The 18,460-nt window shown below is 42.9% G+C and overlaps 2 protein-coding genes across 2 annotated transcripts in view; one reads left to right on the plus strand and one right to left on the minus strand.

Moving 5' to 3' along the window:
• LOC112267080 (transcription elongation factor SPT6) overlaps positions 1-7,822 on the plus strand; it is a 31,230-nt gene extending 23,408 nt beyond the window's left edge. Inside the window, exons 24-37 of the mRNA XM_024445143.2 lie at positions 283-410; positions 611-818; positions 1,002-1,149; positions 1,345-1,487; positions 1,659-1,799; positions 1,884-2,079; positions 2,358-2,596; positions 2,789-2,902; positions 3,105-3,229; positions 5,127-5,239; positions 5,361-5,438; positions 5,925-6,103; positions 6,212-6,435; positions 6,681-7,822. Coding sequence (XP_024300911.1) covers positions 283-410; positions 611-818; positions 1,002-1,149; positions 1,345-1,487; positions 1,659-1,799; positions 1,884-2,079; positions 2,358-2,596; positions 2,789-2,902; positions 3,105-3,229; positions 5,127-5,239; positions 5,361-5,438; positions 5,925-6,103; positions 6,212-6,435; positions 6,681-6,867 — 2,223 coding nt within the window. The 3' untranslated portion in view covers positions 6,868-7,822. The remainder of the gene's footprint in view (positions 1-282; positions 411-610; positions 819-1,001; positions 1,150-1,344; positions 1,488-1,658; positions 1,800-1,883; positions 2,080-2,357; positions 2,597-2,788; positions 2,903-3,104; positions 3,230-5,126; positions 5,240-5,360; positions 5,439-5,924; positions 6,104-6,211; positions 6,436-6,680) is intronic.
• An 822-nt stretch (positions 7,823-8,644) lies between these two features.
• On the minus strand, positions 8,645-13,309 carry LOC112267081. Its single transcript, XM_024445144.2, has 4 exons — positions 12,682-13,309; positions 12,417-12,549; positions 12,097-12,231; positions 8,645-11,258 (listed from the first exon to the last, which is right to left on the minus strand). Exons 1-4 carry the CDS (start codon positions 13,250-13,252, stop codon positions 9,362-9,364), a joined length of 2,736 nt encoding a protein of 911 aa, XP_024300912.1. The 5' UTR covers positions 13,253-13,309; the 3' UTR covers positions 8,645-9,361.
• Between the last annotated feature and the right edge of the window lie 5,151 nt (positions 13,310-18,460).

Genomic DNA, 18,460 nt, shown 5'->3' on the forward strand with positions numbered 1-18,460 from the left:
TCTGAGTGACTCAAACATGACAACAAAGTCTATGAGCTAAAGAAATTTGCTAAAAACGTTAGCTGACATGGGCTAGTTGATGAACTGGTGAAGTTATAAATAGCTCTCTAAGGTATGCAATGACAGACATGACAAGAGAAAAACTGATGATGCACTTCCCAATTTTTTAATTGCACCTTGTGCTTCTACTATTACAACCCTATAGTTTGGGAACCACTGCTCTACTGTACTGACTTCTGAACAGATACCTTTGCATGTACATTTATCCCTCTCTGTTTACAGATCCTGAAGCAAAATAACACTCGTCTGGAGAACCGCACTCAGCTGGTCACCATGTGTCACATGGGCCCCAAGGTTTTCATCAACTGTGCTGGTTTCATAAAGATTGACACAGCTTCTCTGGGAGATAGGTCAGTCTCAGAACATTGGGCATGGTCATTCATCCAATAGTGCAGAAAATACCTGAGACTAAAAAAACATATTTCTATTCGAAATTCAACTCATAATAGTAACAGTGAATAACTTGACAAAAGTACTTTTGTTGACATCATCACACACCCAATTCACTAAATAACTGAATCATTGACATCAAGTGTCTCCCTACCTGCAGTACTGACTCCTATATTGAGGTTCTGGATGGGTCACGGGTGCACCCAGAGACCTATGAGTGGGCCAGGAAGATGGCCGTGGATGCTCTGGAGTACGATGAGTCAGCGGAGGACGCCAACCCGGCCGGAGCACTGGAGGAGATCCTGGAAAACCCAGAGCGGCTCAAAGACCTGGACTTGGATGCCTTCGCTGAGGAGCTGGAAAGACAGGTCAGTGTGGGAGATGTAGGCTGCGTCTCTGAAGTAGTGCACTATATAGGGAATAGAGTGCCATTTTGAACACACCCGTTGTCCTACTCTGGTTTAGTTATGAAGAGCTTGCATACTCTTGCATACTCCTCCTGATCTGAGGACATTGTAGTGCTCACTGTTTGAGACTCTCTGTGTACACAGGGTTATGGTAACAAGGGCATCACCCTGTATGACATCCGTGCTGAGCTGAGCTGCAGGTACAAAGACCTGAGGTCCACCTACAGAGGACCTAACACAGAGGAGATCTTCAACCTGCTCACCAAGGAGACACCAGAGACCTTCTACATCGGTCCATACTGTTCCTTCTCAACCAGGGCATTATTGATATCTCTTTCAAAGTGATGTGTTAATACGCACACTGCCAGGGTTTATTTTGGTGCAGGGAGTCACAGCCCCAAAGTTGACATAGTAGAAACATGTATAAATCCTTTTAACTGGAAACTCAACACTGTCTGTCCTGTCCTGTCCTGTCCTGCCTCTTTAGGTAAACTTATTACCAGTGTGGTGACAGGCATTGCTCACCGGCGCCCCCAGGGGGAGAGTTATGACCAGGCCATAAGGAATGATGAGACAGGTCTGTGGCAGTGTCCTTTCTGTCAGCAGGACAACTTTCCTGAGCTCAGTGAGGTGAGAATCATATGCTCCATATTCTGCTGCAATCTATACTGACAGTTACTCTGAAGAGTGGTGTGTTATGGGTTTTAAATTCCTAGATTATTATTTGTGGCTATATTTATATTGGCCACAGCTGTCTTTTTGATCAACAAAGTCTGACATAGCCTCTGGTCTCTCTGGCAGGTGTGGAATCATTTTGATAGTGGCTCCTGCCCTGGCCAAGCTATTGGGGTCCGCTGTCGCATGGACAACGGAGTCACCGGCTTTATCCCTACCAAGTTCCTCAGTGACAAAGTGGTCAAGCACCCTGAAGAAAGGGTTAAGGTATCACGGTAGTTTCCCCCAAAATATCTCTCAATTTCAGTATAACTAACAGTCATATAACACTTTAACTTGAACCTGCTGTAGGTGGGCATGACAGTGCACTGCAGGATCATGAAGATTGACATTGAGAAGCTCAGTGTGGATCTGACCTGTCGGACGTCAGACCTGTCGGATAAGAACAACGACTGGAAGCTTCCCAAGGACACCTACTACGACTTTGACACTGAGACAGAGGATGTGAAGCAGGAGGAGGAGGCCAAGAAGAAACAGCAGAGAACAAGTGTGTACCTGTCTGAGATCTCTAGATGGAGAACATAGCTGGAGTTGATAAATGGCATTTTTGATTCATCTTTTATTATTGGTTGATTGTGGTAATGGTAGTAAGAGTAGTTTTTGGGCCGGTTTCCAGGACACAGATTAAGCCTTGTCCTAGAATAAGATGCATGTTCTTTGGAGATTCTCCATTTAAAGTGTTTTTAGTCCAAGGCTATGTGTCCGGGAAACCAACCCTAATAATATAATACCAAACTCTAAAATACAGATTTCAACTCCCTATAGCCTACATTAAGAGGGTGATAGCCCACCCATCGTTCCATAACATCAACTTCAAGCAGGCAGAGAAGATGATGGAGTCCATGGACCAGGGAGATGTGATCATCAGGCCCAGTAGTAAGGGAGAGAACCACCTGACTGTTACTTGGAAGGTTGCTGATAGCATCTACCAGCACATTGACGTACGAGAGGAGGGCAAGGAGAACGCCTTCAGCCTGGGACATACCCTGTGGATCAACACTGAGGTCAGCTCCATTCACAGGCTTCTTCATTATGAAGCAGTATATGCCTGTATGAATAAAAATATGTGCATCCAAAATGGCACCCTTTCCCTGTTTAATCCACAGAAGTAGTGCACGATGTAGGGAATAGGGCGCCATTTGGCACGATACCAATGTGTTTCACTTTTTTAGTAGGTTGTGTGACCTTTTTCTCAGGAATTTGAAGATCTGGATGAAATCACAGCCAGATACGTTCAACCAATGGCTGCGTTTGCTCGCGATCTGCTCGGTCACAAGTATTTTCAAGAATGCAATGGTGGAGACCGAAAGGTAGGAACAAGGATATACTTTCTTTCAATTCACAGTATCATTGTGTATGGATATGTTTTTCTGTGTGCATCAGTCTATCTGCCAGTTTGTGTGTGTTTGAGAGAGTGGGGGAATAAGAGATACAAAGAGACAGATGGGATAGAAACCTTTTCAATTTTCTTCAATTGATCATCAGCTGCCGTCCCTGTTTTTTGAATTGCAGAAAATGGAGGAGGTCTTGGTGAAAAGCAAGAAGGAGAAGCCTACATTCATCCCCTACTATGTGTCTGCCTGTAGAGAGCTGCCAGGGAAGTTTCTGCTCGGTTACCAGCCCCGTGCAAAGCCAAGGTTACCTCAGGACTGCCAACCACACCTCCCACTGCTTTTGTCATTTAAATCAACACCCATTCATAGGATGCATGAATTTGCATAGAAATACAAATGCTGGAGATGCGCTTGGCTTCATTTTTTTCCATGTGCAATTGACACCCTAAATAGAAAAGCTCTTGTGTTTGAAATGGAACTGCCCCACCCAAACCCAAACACAGAATGTGTGCCAGGACAGTTGGGGAAGCATGAAGCGCCTGTTTGTCTCTGCCGCTGTTGCCTGCCAAGAGCAAGAGTGATTATTGGTGCTTGCTTAGAGACATGACAGAACATGAACATAAACATTAACTCTTACTTACCTCTCTCTCACTCGCTCAGGAGGGTTTGTCACATTATCCACAGTAATCATCACTGTTCAGTGAACCTTCATAACTACAGTAATGTGGTGTTGTAATGTCACATAATGTACAGTTCAATAGGAAAGTATTCAGACCCCTTGACTTTTCCCACATTTTGTTACATTACAGCCCTATTCTAAAATGGATAAAATATATTTCTTTCCTTCATCAATCTACACACAATACCCCATAATGACAAAGTGAAAACAGAAATACCTTATTTACATAAGTATTCAGACCCTTTGCTATGAGACTCAAAATTGAGCTCAGGTGCATCCTGTTTCCATTGATCATCCTTGAGATGTTTCTTCAACTTGATTGGAGTATATAAGGTCCCACAGTTGTCAGAGCAAAAACCAAGCCATGAAGTGGAAGGAATTATCCATAGAGCTCAGAGACAGGATTGTGTCAAGGCACAGATCTGGGGAAGGGTGCCAAAAATGTCTACAGCACCGAAGGTCCCCAAGAAAACAGTGGCCTCCATCATTCTTAAATGGAAGAAGTTTGGACCACCAAGAGTGTAGAGCTGACCGCCCAGTCAAACTGAACAATAGGGGGAGAAGGGCCTTGATCAGGGAGGTGACCAAGAACCCAATGGTCACTCTGACAGAGCCTCTGTGGAGATGGGAGAACTTTCCAGATGGACAACCATCTCTGCAACACTCCACCAATCAGGCCTTTATGGTATAGTGGCCAGACGTAGCCACTCCTCAGTAAAAGGCACATGACAGCCCGCTTGGAGTTTGCCAAAAGGCACCTAAAGGGCTCTCAGACCATGAAAAACAAGATTCTCTGGCCTGATGAAAACAAGATTGAACTTGTAACATCTGGAGGAAACCTGGCACCATCCCTACGGTGAAACATGGTGGTGGCAGCATCATGCTGTGGGGTTGTTTTTCAGCGGCAGGGACTGGGAGAATAGTCAGGATCGATGGAAAGATGAACGGAGCAAAGTACAGAGAGATCCTTGATTAAAAGGACCTCAGACTCGGGCAAAGGTTCACCTTCTAACAGGACAATGACCCTAAGCACACATCCAAGACAACGCAGGAGTGGCTTCGGGTCTCTAAATGTCCTTGAGTGGCCAGAGCCCGGACTTGAACCCAATGGAACATCTCTGGAGAGACCTGAAAATAGCTGTGCAGCAACGCACCCCATCCAACCTGACAGAGCTGGAGAGGATCTGCATGAAGAATGGGAGAAACTCCCCAAATACAGGTGTGCCAAGCTTGTAGCGTCATACCCAAGAAAACTCAAGGCTGTGATCACTGCCAAAGGTGCTTCAACAAAGTATGGAGTAAAGGAGGGGGATTTCTAAATTTGCAAGAATTTTTTAGTATGGTGCATTATGTGAAGATTGATGAGGGGGAGGGAAAAAACAATTTGATCAATTTTAGAGTAAGGCTGTAATGGAACGAAATGTGGAAAAGGTCAAGGGTTCTTAATACTTTCTGAATGCACTATAGTCTTATTGTTAGAATGTCATAATCAAAATGTCATGACTTTTCTCTGGCATGCAGGGTTGAGTTTGTGACTGTCACGCCTGAGGGGTTCAGATACAGAGGACAGATTTTTCCCACAGTTAATGGACTTTTCCGATGGTTCAAAGATCATTTCCAGGATCCAGTGGCAGGTCAGAGCATATACAGAATGCTGCCTTTGAAATGCTTCACAATTAAACATACAGTCCAGGGTAATCGTGCTCTAACGACACATCCACTTCTGTTATCTGATTTCTGGTATTTCTCCTACAGGGATTACTCCCAGCAGCAGCAGTAGAACACGAACCCCAGCCTCTGTCAATGCCACGCCAGCCAATATTAACATTGCAGGTCAGTTTAGAGCCGGGATGATACTAGTATCTCCATATTTTTTCCATGGCAAAAATGAAAACACATAGTAGATCTTACTCTTTGGTCCTTTAAAAACATGCTGTAAGTAAAATATTGTGTGATATAGCTAGAAAAATAAATACATGTGACTCTGGATGTCAACATGATGTTTGTTTCCAACATCAGGGCTGTTTTCCTAAAGAACTTATATCCGCTTTGTGTTTTGTTTCTTGCCATGATACTACCGAGTATCGTGATAGTGGTATCGTCCAGGCCCTAGGTCAGTTACTGTGTATACTTACTCACCAGGATCTCTATGGCTATAATATACTATATGTTACCTCAATTGGTTTTTATCATTTCATGCATCCTAAGGTTGGAATCATCAACAGTTTAAGAACTTTTAAGAAGCAGTTTCTCTGTTTAATCTTCTCCTAATGTATAAAGTTGCATGTGTTGTGTATGCCCTATGTCTCTGTCACTCAGATCTGACTCGTGCAGTGAACGCCCTCCCTCAGAACATGACCTCTCAGATGTTCAGTGCCATTGCCGCTGTAACGGGCCAGGGCCAGAACCCCAACACCACACCTGCCGGTTGGGCATCCAGCCAGTACGGCTACACTGGGGACAGCAGCGGTGGGGGGGGCAGCAGCAGCGCCTATCACGTACGTTTGGAATACACAGATGCTTACTGTATATCTGAATGTCATCACAAATCTCTATCAGTTTTTCATGTTTCTGTTCAACATGAGCCCTTCTTTTTTCTGTCCCAGGTGTTTGCCACACCAGCTCAGCAGCCCATTGCTACTCCCCTTCTGACGCCAAGCTATTCATACACCACCCCCACCCCTAGCCAGCAGCAGACTATCACCACACCCCAATACCCCAGCAGCACTCCCCAGTCCTCACACGGCTCACAAGGACATGGACACCGCCCTTCCTCCTCCACACCAACATCATCATCCTCTTCCCGCCACCACAGGACACCAACACCAAAGTAAGTCACTTCTCAAAACTAACTCTTAGACAGAATTATCCAAATAGAGAAACTATTTCAATTTGGGTAATTCAAATGGAGAGACTATAGTTCATGTATGTAGCTGGGCACTTAGAGAGGATTTCTTACGGAAGTTTCCAACCGCCGATAACTTAGCTCTAATTATTCAGGAAGCATACAACTGCTACATTGTGAGTGAGTAAGTAAATAGTGATTTATCGTCTCTCCATGTTCCCAACCCTCAGGGCAACTTCCCACACAGCAGTGGACTGGGGCAAGATGGCCGAGCAGTGGCTCCAGGAGAAAGAGGCAGAGCGCAAGAAGACGAGGCCCAGAATGACCCCACGACCTTCTCCAAGCCCCATGATTGAGAGCACGCCCATGTCCCTCGCTGGAGACGCCACACCGCTGCTGGATGAGATGGATCGCTAGGTCCAGAGGAGACTTTCCTTCTCCCGATCCCACTGTTACTCACCCCTACTGTACTGTATATGAACTGGACTCATTATACTGTATAATACTGCATACACTTCACTGCTTCAGTTGGTCAGATTGAAGGATAAGATGATGGTGACCAACATGGATGACTGAATTGCACATGGAAAATGTATTTGATAACAGTGGTTTGTTTCAAATTCACCTAAAGAAGATGGTTGTAAATGTTGACTATCACTTCTTTGGTAGCACTGTTCCTCACTTGCAATTTTTGTGGAATGTACTGGGAACAATGACAACTGCATGCCTTCTTTAAACCAGGTTTTAAGCGTATTAACTTCAAATGCATGTGATGCAACAAAAACCAATGAAAACTATGTATTTCTGAATCACACACGAGGTTACTGTAACATGCTATATGAATATTAACCATCTCTCAGTATGGGTTTTAAAAGGCAATTTCTAGTACCATGTATATTATATCTACTGTATACTATTTTATCTTTGTCACATGGGTCTTAGGCCATTTTAATAGCTATCTTGTTAGTTTCTGGATTCATATGAAGTTGCTGCTTAGTGTATTGCATGAGAGCTCGACTGGTTATAGGTTTTAGCCTACAGTAGCTATACAAGCTACATGTCTAGTCTGTGTAACACAATGGAGAACATTGACAGTATTTAATTGGACGTGTTGAACAAAATAGGTATAGGACCTCAAGCACTTTTACTAATTGTATTATTTTTTTAGAATGTTTTTAGTACTTTTAAATGCATTGCCGACTGCGGTCTGTGCTTACTGTGCTACATCAGCCTCTTCACATTACAGCTACTGTCCTGTAATATACAGTACACTTAAATGTTATCCTCTATCAACATTTAATCCATATGAATGTATTTTAAACCTATCAAATTCACTTCCTGTAGTTGAATTAAAGTCATGTAAGAAGTGTCAGTCAGTTTCAGTATTCATCATGTTCTCATGTAATCCATTAACAAAATGAGGCCATAACAAAGAAGAGATCTATCAGTGCCAGCCTGCAGTACGAATTAAAGCTGTATGTTAGCATTGTTGAATGCCTTTCCTTCATAAAAATGTTTAATACAGAAGACCCTCTTGTTTCTTTGCCAACTGAGAACAATTGTTACTCACAAGTAGGTAGACCATACAAAATACAGTATGATTCCGTTCAAAAGACCATTGAAAAAAAACAGACAATGCAGATGATTTAATATTATGTGGTATGAGGTGAGAAATGATTATACTGTCTCAGATCCAACTAGCCTACTACGTTGCCAGTACTGCTTAAACATTCTGCCCCCTCCCCCCCAAACCAAGCTGGTCTGAATGCTTGGGTCTAGTCCCAGTCTGGAACACCATCAGTAGCATCAAAGTCCCCTTTGTTATTAATCTTTGAATACCAGTCACTGCTTCCTGAAGTCTCCAACAGTTTTACTATTACCCTAGCTGGTGTTTTCAGTCTGTAACATATCCTGGCAATTTATTGTAAATTAGCTCAATTAAATCAAGAAACAACAGACAAGAAACAAACAACAGAAACAGAAATGGCATGTTTGAAAGCCTAACGCTGTTTATGTTCATTTTCTTTAAGTGGGAAATACCAAAAAAGGATGTGCACCTTCCATAAACTGCTGGACATAATTACAGAAGTTATTCTAAACATATGTGTCTGTACTCTCTAAAGTAAGCTACAGTATAATATGTCAATCTCATTCTGTAAAACTCCTCAGAGTAGCATGTGAGAATCAGCTGAGGGATTTGAGCCTCAGTGTTACAGGCTCTTTACAACCCTAATTTAGGTGGGGAGAATAGAGTTCACAGTGAGCACGTAATCCTTTTTGAAGAATGTGACCCCTTTCATCAAAATGCCTTATATCGCATTGGAAGAGACTAGAGGTCCAAAGTCCCACACAGAACAAAGGAAATAGTATTTAAACCTGGAAGAAGGCTCAGCTTTCTTGGCTTGGAGCCTGTCTGTGTATACAATATGGCAAGCATTGTTTGCAGAAAAGTACAAGTAAGCAGTTTACGGGTAAGCAGATGAAATGGCAAACTCCCTGAACTTGGAATTCTTTAATTTCTTCCTTATTAAATATTCCCTGTTGTCTTGGGAGTACAGTACAGTATATGCCTACATGTACAAAAGGGAATGTGTTATTAATGAAATCATCACTTTTAGAATTCATTGCACTCAATATATGCTTCTTTCCAATATTTTATTAATCATTGGTGTTTAAATGCATATACATTATTACAAAACATTATCCTGATCCTTCATGCACTTGTTACAATTCCTGTTGAATAGTGGCACAAATGTTGATTTGACAAAACACACAAGATGATGACTAACACATAATACACCTATGTCTGAGTCTGCATAGCAGGTTTTTCTGATAGTCAAGAGCTAGGCTAGTCATCTAGGACATCATTGCATTTTTTTAATCTATACTAGAAATATAGTTAGTATGAGTCTCATTGTGGTGGTTTTCTCCTTTTCTTTCTACCTAGTCTCTCTCCTATTTTCTGGACAGTGGAATTTATTGGACTTACAGTGGGTGTGCTGGTCTGTACAGGGAAGAGGGCCTGTTCTCTGTAGTTCTCAGATTCCTGTAGATTGAACTCTCCTACTTCGTCAACTTTGGATGAAATTGCTGACGCTGAGGGTGTCAGACTTATACTTGTCATTATTTCTTCAAGTTTAGTTTCATTCTCATTATGGATGGGAACCTCATCCTTGACAACAGTGGTTATGGCCTCTTTTTTACTTTTATTTCTACCCTCCCTCTCTTTTGAGCGTTGTCTTCTCCCAGTCACAACTGGGACGCTGGCTGTTGTGGTGAGAAGTCCCTTTTCACTGTGACTCCCTATGCTCTGTGGCGTTAGTGTCTCTGCCTGCTCTGCAGTGACTACAGTGGTGGTTGTGGGGATGTTCAGTACACCAGTGCTGTCAGTAGTAACTGTACGAAGGGCATCTTCAGTGGGATTCTGCAGAGATGTTCCCGCAGCCAAAAGAGGTGGTATGATTTTTCCCCTCATCTTTCTTCTCTCTCTCTCTTTCGGCCTGTGCCTTTTGGTCTCACTCAAAGTCGAGCTTACAGTCGTAGTGGTATTGGACCTCTTCTCATTGTGACTTTCTGGTCTGTGTGACACTGGCTGCCCTGCAGTGCTAACAGTAGTGATGGTGGTGATGGCTGGAGCACTTGTGCTCTCAGTAGTGATCACTGCAAAATGCTCTTCAGTGAGGTTTCTGAAAGTAACAGCCACCATGGGAAGAGTGGAAGTGATTTTCCTCCTTTTATTTCTTTCCTTTCTCTCCTTTGACCTGTGCCATTTGCTTTTGATAAAAGTCACAATGGGGGTGCCGGCAGTAGTCGTAACAGGGCCCTTTTCACTGTGGTTCTCTAACCTTTGTTGCACAGACTGATCTGCAGAGATTATGGAAGTGCTGGTAGGGATGGTCTGGGTGCCAGAGCTCTCTGTTGTGGAAGTTGGGAGGACCTGTTTAATGGCGGTATGGTGTGCAACTCCTTCAGGGGTGACAGTTGGCGTTACGTTGCTCTGTTTTTTCCTCCCTTCCCCCTTTCTTGACCTCATCCTTTTGGATTTCTGTGTGGTCACAATGGGTGTGCCAGTGGTTGCAGAGAGTGACGCTGCTTCTGTGGGATCCATCAGAGCCGGGATTTCCAGCATTGTCTGCTCCTTCTTGACAGCAGTGACTGAGGTGACAGAGGCATCTGCAGCACTTTCTTCATCTACATGTGGTTCATCTCTCATGACATCATTAGAAAGCTCCTCTTTCCCTCCACGATCTACTTCACCATCACTGAAACGGTTGACATTTCTGTTCAACTGGTCAACATTCTCAGGCCCATTCACAAAGTTACTCTTGTCGACAGCTTCCGCTGCTTTGGTAGGACTAACCATTGTCCCTTCCTCTGCTCCTTTTGAGACTGAGTTGATTTTCTGCTTCCTCTTTCTCCCTTTTCCTTTCCCTTTCCTCTTCTTGTTATTTTTCTTATTTTTCCCTGCAGTGTTCTTCCTCTTCTTCTTCTCTGAGGTCTGTGTCTCTCCTTTGGTGGTGTCTGTAGCCGAGCCCTGAGAGGTGGAGACGGTGGCCAGAAATTTGATGAAGTCTTCAGCTGCGGTGACCATGTTGCTGAGAGAGGGCTCCTCGGGGCCAGTGGTCTGGGAGCCGGACACAGTGGACTGTGTTGTGCTTTCAGGATTGTCCTGCTCTATGCCTGTTTTCTTTGTCTCTTTCTGTACCAGAGGAGCCACCGTCAGCACATCAATAACGTCAATGCCTCCGAAATCATACAGGATGGACTCTCTGGGCACTGCAACCAGGAGCTTGTCATACTTTTTACACCTGTGTGGATAACAGAGATGGAGAGAGGTTTAAGATGTGCTCCCTGTAGTGTACTACAAAGCCACTTAAAAATGCTTGGATTGTTATTTCTTGTTTGATTTTTTGTATTATTTGAATTGTATTTGCAAGACATTCTAGTTCACTGTTACACGGAACCCAAACTGGCTGCGCGCGTGCGCGGTCGTGCGCTATCGTGCATAAATGTATTCTGCCCCCCCACACCAAACGCGATCATGACAGGCAGGTTAAAATATCAAAACAAACTCTGAACCAATGACATTAATTTGGGAACAGGTCGAAAAGCATTAAACGTGTATGGCAATTTAGCCTGTTAGCTTACACTTGCTAGCTAACGTTAATTACCTAGCCGAATCGTTTCTAGTCATCGCTCCTCCTTCCAGCTTTTTTTATCTTTGAACTTACATGGTGGTTGACATCTAACTTACCCTTTTACCACGACTACCGGCAAAACATTTCGACTTTCAATCGCCCACGTGGGTATAACCAATGAGGAGATGGCACGTGGGTACCTGCGTCTATAAACCAATGAGGAGATGGGAGAGGCAGGACTTTCAGAAATAGAAATAGAAAGGAGTTCTATTTTAGCCCTTGGCATCGCAGAGCAGTGTGGGTGCAATAATTAAATAATATGGATTTCTAAATTTATTTTGCGACGCTCGCGCATGTGACGTGTCCGGTCTGGTCAGCATGTTAGCGCTAGAAACATAAGCATTTCACTGCACCTGCCATAACACCGGCAAATCTGTGTATCTGACCAATAAACTTTGATTTGATTTGTAAGCGCATTATTGGAATCTACAGTAAATACTGTACTTACACGCCATACCAGTGGCGCTCCACACATTGCTCTTCATATATGAACTGGAAACAGGGCACCTCAATGACATTGAAGAAAGCCTGACCAACCACCCTGGAGGAGGTGTCATTGACTTTCCTCAGACACTCCTTCAACCTGCACAGACAGTGTGACAAAGAGAAAATGTGCCACTCCAGCTTACTGTAACCTGTTTGGATGGTTTGACAGTCAGTACATCATATAATTGGTTTCAGCCTTTTAACTGTCTAACATATAATTACTCAAGTGTATGAAGCTCATAAACAAAAAAATGCGTTCCAACTATAGTGTAGGCAACTCACGCATTATCGCAGTCACAGTGACTAAGGGGATGCCACTTGAAATTGGTATAGCCGTACTTTGAGGAAAACGCATGGATGACGTAGGGACAGTAGTCATGAACGCGGCAACAACTGTCAGTCGCTGTGAACTCTCCTACAAATAGAGAGTGTATATTAAAAAACACAACAAACCAGCATCAGAGAAACAGTTGAATGGCTAAATGAGTTCAGAATAGTTAATCATGCATCTAGAATGCAGAATAATATCAAACTTCACGCAACCTACCCAAATGGTCATAATTATCAGCCATGTTGCCAGCTCCACACCACAGGGTTCCAGGATAAGTGAATCCTCGCTTGGATCTCCGTATCACCTGCTTGCCATCCTCCTGGACAGAATTCTCTCTTGTCTCCTTCGGTGTATGTGCTGTTGGCGCGGCTATCCTCTCCGTGGTGACCGTCGTGCGCTTTGATGTCCTTTGGAACGCTTGACAGTTGTATTTGGCTTCTGCCATGTCTGTAAAACTAAACTCCATATCTCCTGGGTTATTTCTCTGGTGCTTCAGTCCTAATCTGCACACATGCATGAACGACTTCACCTGCATCTGGTTGATGGTTACTGAGCAATCCACCAGTTTACCTGCCGGGTCACGCACGGAGCGCACCTCCTCAATTCCGTCTGACACTTGGTAAAAGCAATTTCCCCCCATGCCTGACATTTTGGCACAGAATGTGCTGTTGAGCATGAAAAACACATCTTTACTCTGTTTCTCTGCATCTAGGGAATAATTGGGGAATTCTCCTTTGACAAAGTTTCTGTCCAGATAAGACAGAAAGAAAAAAAATACCGACCACATTACTTCAGATGGCACTTTCAGCACCACGCGCACTGAGAGAGCACCACTACTGTTCCCGGGCTCTCGCCAAAACCGGCTTTATAATGACACTTCTAGTGGCGCGATTATTAATACGATGACTGACAATAATGGGAGGGGTCTGACACATAAAATGTACCCCTTGAGTGGACGATTAAACACTTTCCATTATTTCAACAGAATTCATTGAGACTGTGTGGTCAGTCTAATTTCAGAATGTGCGTAGATTGATGTTTAGTAATTTAAACATAAAAACAAGGCTAATCTACAATTACTAGAAGTTCAACACGAAAATAATCAGTCTACTTGCGCCTGCATTTTGTTACATCCAAATGAGACAATAACTACAGGAAGGTATATTAACAAGGCACATTTTTGCTTGCGTATTTGTCTCTTATACGCATTCAATTTATTTATAGGCGAATAATCAAAGAAAGCAGAACCGATAGGGTTAATAGGATGGGGTGAACTACTGCTGCCAGCCTAGGCTACTCTGCGGTGCGTTGACCGCAAGTTACCTTCCCGTTCCCCTTTTCATTAAACAAATAATCGAGATTTAAATTTGGTGACGCTGCAAGCAAGGAGGAGGTTATTCTGGCGCTTTCCATGGTAAAAAGGATGGCGTGATTCTTGCAACCCAAGAGATTTGACATCTTTTAGATTCCACAAAAGGCATTGGTGGTGACCTAAATTAGAATGTCGAAACAAACGTCTTTCTTTTTCTAGAATGGAAAGGTTTGCAAATCGTGCACGCAATCCGCGCTCTCTCAGCAGCATGTATGAGCAAGCTGGGTTTAAATCATGTTCTTTCGGGGGTTGAAACCTACTAACGATGGAGGATGGAGAGCTGAGGTTGAGGTCATGTCAGAGGGTGCACTACTGTATCCGGGCCAAGCGTAAATGTTGCCCTTGGACTGGCACTGCATGGTGGTACGGGCAGGTAATTCATCTATTAAAGTAGCTAACTATGTAATGGAACTCTTTTGACAAAAACGGACTATGCATTTTGAATATTGCAACATATACTTCTTTGGCAACATTTTATTAGGTTTTATGAACTATTAAATATTTCACCCAATTAGCTGGGTCTGCATGTGCAGTCAGTAGTCAAGACAAAAATCCGCGGTGAGTTCTAATCAGCCCAGTGTTATGCCTTTTGTATTCTCCGCAAATGCACTGGAATCGGATTGTTATTAGAAGGTGGAGAGAAATGATGCAAAATCACCTGAGGCAACATTCGACTAAACCTTGGAAAAGCCCCTGGGTTAATTGAATGCTCATTACTGTAAAGATTAAGTGGGTGGAAAATAATAATTCTTCTGTGCTCCAGATATTATAAATCAAATAGCTTGTTTCCATTGGTATTACATTTTGACATTGATAAAAGTCTGCATATATGCTGGTAATCCGTTTGGATAGCCTTGGGACCTTTCCATTGACTATATAACAAAGCCTTTATAATCCATTTTTAATAGGCAAATAGTTACAGTTGGTATTATCAGAATAAGAGTTTTAATAGAAAGTGACAATAATAAATGATTGATAAAACGAAATTATTCACACTAATACGCACACGTTGTATTACAAAACGTTCACACTGTTACGCACAAACAAAAGAGACACGGTAATACAATCTGCCTACAACAAACATTTATTTATCTTTCTATTAAATTGAATTGTATTAAATGGAAGGTTCTGTCGATTTCTCCATTCTTACTATGGCGTCACAGAGTAGGCAAACAACTGAGTAGGCCTAGAGACACTCACCCTTTGGCTGTGTATACTCACATAGACACGCATAGCACAGGTGCAGCCTGCCTACCTAAACCCCCTTATGAATGAGTTAATGAATTCTATCTTCTTCTCATACTCTGATAGTCTAATGGGATGTGTACCTTCAGGACACTCTTTGACTGTGAGCAGAGAGGAGGAGTTGAGATTGATAAGGGACTGTCCATGGAGATGCAAAAGGATATTTTCTCAGGTGAGGGAACATTATTGACAAGATGGCATTATTAGGCATAGAATTAGGAATGACTAAAATACTAGAATGGACATGGACCTTATGATGGCATAAAGGCCAGCCATTTTGGTCAGGGGGTTAGTCAACCATGGTTTGCTAGTGCTGTGATATTGTGTAAAATAATTAATTTAAAGAATTTATCTGCACTGTACATTTGTTAGCTAGCTAGCCAGTCAGTTTTAGAGGGAAGATTCCATAAATCTTTCAAATTAACTGCCAATATGCCAACATTCTATTTGCAAAAATGCAGTCAACCCCCAGTCATACACTGGCTGAAATCAGTTGATGATAGGACTTAGACAAGTTGTAAATGCAACAAGTAGTGATATTGTATCATACACCACATGACCAAAAGTATGTGGACAATCTCATTCCAAAATCATGGGTATTAATATGGAGTTGGTCCCACCTTAGCTGCTATAACAGTTTCCACTCTTCTGATAAGGCTTTCCACTAGATGTTGGAACATAACTGCTGGGACTTGCTTCCATTCAGCCACAAGAGCATTAGTGAGGTCGGTCAATGATGTTGGGAGATTAGGCCTGGCTCGCAGTCTGCGTTCCAATTCATCCCAAAGGAGTTCGATGGGGTTGAGGTCAGGGCTCTGTGCAGGCCAGTCAAGTTCTTCCACACCGATCTCAACAAACCATTTCTGTATGGACCTCGCTTTGTGCACGGGAGCATTGTCATGCTGAAACAGGAAAGGGCCTTCCCCAAGCTCTTGCCACAAAGTTGGCAGCACAGAATCATCTAGAACGTCATTGTATGCTGTTGCGTTAAGATTTCCCGTCAATGGAACTAATGGGTCTACCCCAAACCATGAAAAACAGCTCCAGACCATTATTCCTCCTCCACCAAACTTTACAATTGGCACTATCGATTGCGGCAGATCGCGTTCTCCTGGCATCTGCCAAACTCAGATTCGTCCATCGGACTGCCAGATGGTGAAGCGTGATTCATCCCTCCAGAGAACGCGTTTCCACTGCTCCAGGGTCCAATGGCGGCAAGCTTTACACCACTCCAGACAATGTTTGGCATTGCGCATGGTGATCTTAGGCTTGTGTGAGGCTGCTCGGCCATGGAAACCCATTTCATGAAGCTCCTGACGAACAGTTCTTGTGCTGACGTTGCTTCCAGAGGCAGTTTGGAACTCCGTAGTGAGTGTTACAACCGAGGACAGACGATTTTTACGCACTACGCGCTTCAGCACTAGGCGACGGTCCTGTTCTGTGAGCTTGTGTGTCCTACTTGTGTTGCTCCTAGACGTTTCCTCTTCACAATAACAGCACTTACAGTTGACTGGGGCAGCTAGGCAGGCCAGAAATTTTACGAACTAACTTGTTGGAAAGTCACTGAGTTCTTCAGTGAGGCCATTCTACTGCCAATGTTTGTCTATGGAGATTTCATGGCTGTGTGCTCGATTTTATACACCTGTCAGCAACGGCTTAAATAGCTTAATCCACTAATTTGAAGGGGTGTCCACATACTTTTGTAAATATAATGTATAGTAGCACTCAAAGTGTTCCAAGAATGAAAAAAAAACATTTATGGCCTGTTTACGTATATTATAAAGGCTATTTATACAGAACATTGGTATAAAATCTGTATGAACTGTATTTATAATTATATGACAATATTTTAGGGTGTCAATAATTATATGACATACATTCTGATATATCGCACGCCTTACTTGTTTCCTCCCTGCATTAGTAAAATCTGGATTATGCCTCCACTGCCATTCATTCCAATTAGACTGGTTTGGATATCTCCCTGACCAATACGGCTGCCAGTTTCACTTCATTCTAGAACTTTGAGGGTGTATGACAAAGCCCCTCTAGTAGATTAATAGGATCTCTATGGCATTACCATTTTCATTAATTCATATTTTCACATTTCTACCAATGGTTTTGACCTACAGTATATTTACACATGGTATTGCAGGTACCAAATGTCCAGACTATTCCTGAGCATCCAGATGAAGACATGATGTGTCAAGGAGGAGTCAGATGCGCCTCCTCATCAAAGCTCAGAGACATCACTAATACAACCCTGCTTGACACAACGGAGAGAAGATGAGTGTTGCTTGACATTTAATGCATTTTTTTATACATTTCTTTGAAATGTTACTTCTGTCAGTATATGTTTGACCTTATTGCCTCACAGTTTATATGATTGCTCTTTCCCCCATCCATAATCAATTTATGATGTGTGTGATAAAGTTAAAGGGGTTACTATTATATAAAAAAACGCAAGAGGGTTGGTTCACTCACCAAAAGGGGTTTTGCAGTCTTAATAACTTTCGAGTTAATGAAAATGAAACATTCTTAAACCAAAGTATAAGTAAGAGAATTTAGGCTGAGACCCAAATGACCCCCTTCTCCTTCCTCAGGCACTTCGGGCCTCCATTTGCTTGTTCACATGCCCCACCATTTGCACAAATGTCCCAAAGCTGAGGGAATGAAAATTATTGCATGCGTATGGGCTAATTAGGCCCTTCGACAGCCTCTGACCAAGCCAGCAAGGCTGCAGGCTCCAGAGCAAAATGCTATCCCAACGGCAGGAATAGTGGTTAGTGGTTAGTAGTGGTTAGAGTGTTGGACTTATAACTGAAAGGTTGCAAGATCGAATCCCCGAGTTGACAATATAAAAATCTGTTGTTCTATCCCTGAACAAGGCAGTAAATCCACTGGTCCTAGGCTGTCATTGAAAATAAGAATTTGCCTAGCAAAATAAAAAACACAGAAATACACCCCTTCAATTTGGTGGATTTGGCTATTTCAGCCACATCTGTTGCTGACAGGTGTATAAAATCCAGCAAACAGACATGCAATCTCCATAGACAAACATTGAAATTATAATGGCCTTACTGAAAAGCTCAGTGACTTTTAATGTGGTACCGTCATAGGATGCCAACTTTCCAACAAGTCAGTTTGTCACATTTCTGCCCTGCTAGAGCTGCCCTAGTCAATTGTAAGTGCTGTTATTGTGAAGTGGAAACATCTAGGAGCAACAACGACTCAGCCGCAAAGTGGTAGGCCACACAAGCTCACAGAACTGGACCACCCGAGTGCTGAAGTGGGTAGTGCGTAAATATCATCTGTCCTCAGTTGCAACACTCACTACAGAGTTCCTAGCTGCCTCTTGAAGCAAGGTCAGCACAGTAACTG

The sequence above is a fragment of the Oncorhynchus tshawytscha genome, linkage group LG14 (assembly GCF_018296145.1).
Source record: "Oncorhynchus tshawytscha isolate Ot180627B linkage group LG14, Otsh_v2.0, whole genome shotgun sequence".
NCBI lineage: Eukaryota > Metazoa > Chordata > Actinopteri > Salmoniformes > Salmonidae > Oncorhynchus > Oncorhynchus tshawytscha.